The sequence below is a fragment of the Nestor notabilis genome, unplaced genomic scaffold (genome assembly GCF_000696875.1).
Source record: "Nestor notabilis isolate BGI_N333 unplaced genomic scaffold, ASM69687v1 scaffold26995, whole genome shotgun sequence".
Taxonomy (NCBI): Eukaryota; Metazoa; Chordata; class Aves; order Psittaciformes; family Psittacidae; genus Nestor; species Nestor notabilis.
The window spans coordinates 6,096-10,663 of record NW_009929279.1 but is presented as its reverse complement, the minus strand read 5'-3'; the positions used below and the strand labels follow the sequence as shown (position 1 = coordinate 10,663).

Sequence of the window (4,568 nt, the reverse complement as noted above, 5' to 3'; positions counted from 1 at the left end):
TCGTTCCCTACAGAGCTTTGACAATGGTGATTCTCGCTTGGATTCCACTGAATTCTTGAAGTTTGTGGAGCAGAATGAGACCACTATCAACATCACCACCTACATGGACCAGGAGACCAACAAGCTGCTCAGGTCAGGATGCCAGGAGGGCCAGTGGGACAGACGTGGTAGAAGGGGCATGAAAATCCCCTTATGGAAGGTCGTATCAGTTAGGGCTTGCACTAACACAGATAACACCATATGAAGTGGCTTTTCACTTAATCAGGTGTGAATACCACCAAAAGGAGCAGTCCCACCCCTACCCTTCACGTTAGGCACATATTCCAACTCTTCTACCTTAAATCTGGTAGGTGTGCAACCAGAAGGTGAGTTAGCGGGGGCAGAAAATTTGTTGTCTTTTTTATTCCCTAGTAAATTGCTCTTGCAGTGGACTTTACTCACCTTTTGCCTGATAGCTAGATTCAGTGCAAGGAAGAAAACCCACTTATTGGCAGCCAGCAGTTAGAGGTGGTACATCACATGAAAATGCAGTTTGAGAGGCTTCCCTTTTTCTGTGTGCATGCCTTTTTCTGTGTGCGAGACAATGAGGAGAACAAGCTGCTTGTGGTTATGCTGTGCTTGCATCTCTACTCATGTGACAGCACATCAATGTCAATTGCTGTTCTGAATATCCCCTCACTTCCCATTCCTTCAGCAGAGTATTTTGTGACTGTTTTTCTTCTGTCTGTATCCAGTGAGGTTTCCTTGCAGAGCCACTTCTGCCAGGCACCTCAGAGCCCGTGTATTTCCTGGTTTTACTCGTCTGTACACTGAAGCCAGTAGAGCAGGAACCAGCCTAGTCCAGCCCTGTGCAAAACATGCCTCTGTGTTTCCTTTCAGGGGACTCTGTGTAGATGCCCTCATCGAGCTGTCAGATGAAAATGCTGACTGGAAGCTCAGCTTCAATGAATTTCTCAAGTGCCTCAGCCCGTCCTTCAACCCACCAGAGAAAAGTAGGAACGCCTCACTTATACTGGGGAACCAGGGGGTCCTGGGAGAGGAGGAAGGAAAAGAGACCAGATTTGGGCCAAACATCAGATGCTGGAATTCTGCTCCCAGAGGCAATGTTGATACATGCGTATCTCTGATCAAACAGCAACCCTTGTTCCTGCATTGTCCAACCTACTGCTTTTTCTGTCCCAGAGCTCCCACAGCTCTTGTGATGGAAAAGGTTTGGATTTTAGAAGTGAGGGCATAGGTCAAATGGGTATGGTGTGCTTGGAAGGTCAAGGCATGTGTTTAATACTGCGGAGATAAATCGTGAGGAGTTCACGTCTGGATAACTTAGGAAAGTTGGACCAGACTAAAGTCCTGCTATGTTCTGCCTCTCACACGGAGAGCCTCCCTGATGAACATCTCAAAGTTCACTATCCTTCCCAATCCTGCTTAGTATGACAGTTCATGTGCAAGCACCTGACCAGGCATGCCTGGCCATTCGTCTCAGTGTCTCCTCAGGGGGTGCTGGTCCAAAGGTGCCAGATTTAAATTCCTCTGCAGGAAGAGCAGAGAGAGGTTATGCTTCCTAGGGATCATTAAGTCAAACCCTGTGTTGTCTATTTCAATGGCAAGCTAGGGATGCTGCACCTCCCCACAAAGAATCACGAGCTGGTTTTCACTTAACACCATACGGGCCCTTGAGTGCTTTGGGGCCTTGGCTTAAACATACAGAAGGGCTTTGAGAAGAAATGTGAGCTGAAATGAGAAGTAATTTTTTTCCTTCCTTTTCAGGGCAACAGCAAATACACAAATCATTTCCCCAGCTTCTGCCCACCTGGAACAGGAATTTTTTCAGAGTAACCAGAACTTTCACTTTGGGGTCTCTTTTCTATATAATAACAGATAAGGAAATTCAAACAAATCCAATACTGAGATTTCACGTGGAATTGAGAAATTGAAATGTGTTCTTTTGAAGAAGCAAAATGAACTGTTTGACTTTCCCAAATTATTTTTGGCTGATTTCACACACCAAACTCTGCATGAATATTTTAATCGTTAGGAAACTTCTGGTGGTTAGGGAAATGAAAGCCTCCTCCAAAACCTCATACCTTTCTCTCTCAGGGCATCTCCAAAGTATGTTGTCTTTAGTGTGCTTGCTATCTCACAACCACTGCCCTTGTTTTGTGTTTCTCTAGAGTGTGCCCTGGAAGATGAATCCTATGAGGATGGAGCAGAGACCCAGGTGGAGTGCAACCGCTGCGTGTGTGCCTGTGGGAACTGGGTGTGCACTGCGATGACATGCGAGGGTCCGTATGCTCTCACACTGCGTTTGGTTTCATACAAAAGGCATTTTTGCTTTTTATCTTTCTGAGAGCACCAGCTACCCAGATTTATTCTCTCTCCAACTTTTCCTCAGCTTCTTTATGGGTGGCTTCTGCATCACCCTCCCATGCTGCATGTTGGCCAAACCCAAGCTGGTTCTGTTCTAGAGGTCAGAAAGTGTGTAACTGGCTTGGGGGCAGTGCTGCTGGCATTTGTAGTTTGGATTTGGTGTTGCAAAAATTCAGCCCCTAGTCTTCCAGACAAGAGCTGCTCTGCATCCAGCTGGCTTAGGTCATAAACAGACCAAACAGGTCACTGCAACCATACAAACTAGGTGTGAGCAAGTCAGCTTTCCTGTGTATCCTCACTGTATGTGTGTTTATGGTATCTGTAGAGCAGGAGCTAGGCGTCCTGTCCTGTGCCAAAGGGAAGATAGGAGACTTCATCCAGTAATGCTGAGAAAGCACTTTAGCTTCTTGCCATAAAAACTGTAGAAGAAAATAATGGTGATGGAAGTGAAGGGAGGTGATTTTGTAGCAAGGCTGGATTCTTTGTCTGTTCTTCCTTTGGAAGATCCTTTAAACTTTCACAGCCATGTTACAACTGGGAGAAGTCACTGAGGGGTTGTGAACAACAGCTGTCGCTTTGCCTTCTCACAGATGGTTCAGGGCCAGTGTAAAGCCTTGGGAAATATCCAGGTCCTTTCAAGGAGCCACATCCACCATCCCAGCACTGTGCTGCATTTTTCTGGCCTTCTTCCCTAGAACCAGGCCTTTGCATGAGCTTTGTTTTCATTGCTGTGTGGGAGCTGTCAGCAGTACATTAGTTCAGACCTATAGTCAGTAGCTTGGGCAAAGTAGGAGAGGGGGGAACAGCAGTAAGTATGTACAGTTTCTTTTATGATTATCTGGGCTTCTGCAGTAGAGGCTTCCAGATCACCTCAGCTCAGATTTGACTGTGGCACTGGGAGCTCATCTCAAAAAGAAAACTGTAATTAGTACTAATAGAGCTGCCAGAGGAGCCATGGGTAGGTCTCAGAGGTTAAGTAACTCAATGAGAGGCTCTTTTTGTTGCCTCCATAGAAAAAACCTTCAAGGTTCCTGTGCAACACCGGGTCTTGATGCCTGCTTTGTTCCCTGCATCCGTGATGAAAGCATACGACGGAACAACAATTCCTTGACTTTATGCCCATGTCAGAGCAGCAGAGGGGTTAGAGGCTGTTAATAGAGGGATAATGAAATCAAAGAATCAGATCAGATACATCAGCAAGTTGCATCTTCACTGAGCAAAATTACCTCCTCATTAGGCATCAGTTGTGCTTGGGTGGCAGTTGCCCTCCATTTATTCCCTACAAGAGACCAAGATGTTTGAACTAATTATAGGTGCTTCTTTTAAACAATATTCAGTCTCTTTGTTATGGTTTTATTATTTACGGGAGGAAGAGATGGGGACAGACTGGATACCCAGGTACTGAAGTCCCAGGCAGCCACAAAGCCCATTAGCCCATTCTCTTTCTAAGAAGCCAACTCGTGGCTTTCTTCAGCAAAGCCTTCCTAAGGCTTGGGGTATGCTGTGGCCAACCTGCCTCTTTTTGTTCTACGTGGTCCAGCCTCTGAAATTTGCATCCCCTAGTTGTGATAACGGTAAACTCCATTTCGTTTGCAGGGAAGAATGAGAAGGTGACTGCTCAGAGACAGCGACCTGATCAAGACTTGACTGAGGAGGAGCTGGCTAGATACATTCAGGAACTGCAGAAGCATCAGGTTAGCATGAGGCTGGGAAGGTCTGCTTGCACTAAGTCTCTCCTTGCTAGAGGGGTTCCCTCTGCTTCTGTCACTTAGAGGCTTCTGGTATAAGGGGGATCTCTGCTGTCTGTGGGGACAAATACAGGTGTGAGGCTTTGAGGTGTAAGCCACTGTTGACACTGCTTGTGGATGGACTAAAGGCTTCAGTGCACTGCCAGCTCCTGGTCAGCGCAGAGCTTCACTTTTGTGCTCTCCTTCTCTAGGAGACAGCTGAGAAGACCAAGAGAATGAACACCAAGGAGATGTAAGGGACCTCCACAACGGAGGAGCCCAGGAGGATGGGCCCAACCTGCCACCCTTTCCTCCAGTGCTGATCTCAGTATGCACAAGTGTCTGCTACAGTTGCCCAGTCACAGATATTTACATTGTATAGCGATGGGTTATTTGTTTTGTAATACACACAGAATGGGGCCAGGAAAGGGGAGCAGAGCCCAACTGTTCAGGGAGCTTCATTGCTGGGGCCCA

At 46.7% G+C, this 4,568-nt stretch overlaps 1 protein-coding gene across 1 annotated transcript in view; it reads left to right on the top strand.

Annotated features, from left to right (window-relative positions):
• FSTL1 (follistatin-like 1) overlaps positions 1 to 4,402 on the top strand; it is a gene marked incomplete at its 5' end in the record, with an annotated part of 10,281 nt that extends 5,879 nt beyond the window's left edge. Inside the window, 5 exons of the mRNA XM_010014914.1 lie at positions 14 to 132; positions 880 to 992; positions 2,172 to 2,282; positions 3,964 to 4,061; positions 4,307 to 4,402. Coding sequence (XP_010013216.1) covers positions 14 to 132; positions 880 to 992; positions 2,172 to 2,282; positions 3,964 to 4,061; positions 4,307 to 4,351 — 486 coding nt within the window. The remainder of the gene's footprint in view (positions 1 to 13; positions 133 to 879; positions 993 to 2,171; positions 2,283 to 3,963; positions 4,062 to 4,306) is intronic.
• Between the last annotated feature and the right edge of the window lie 166 nt (positions 4,403 to 4,568).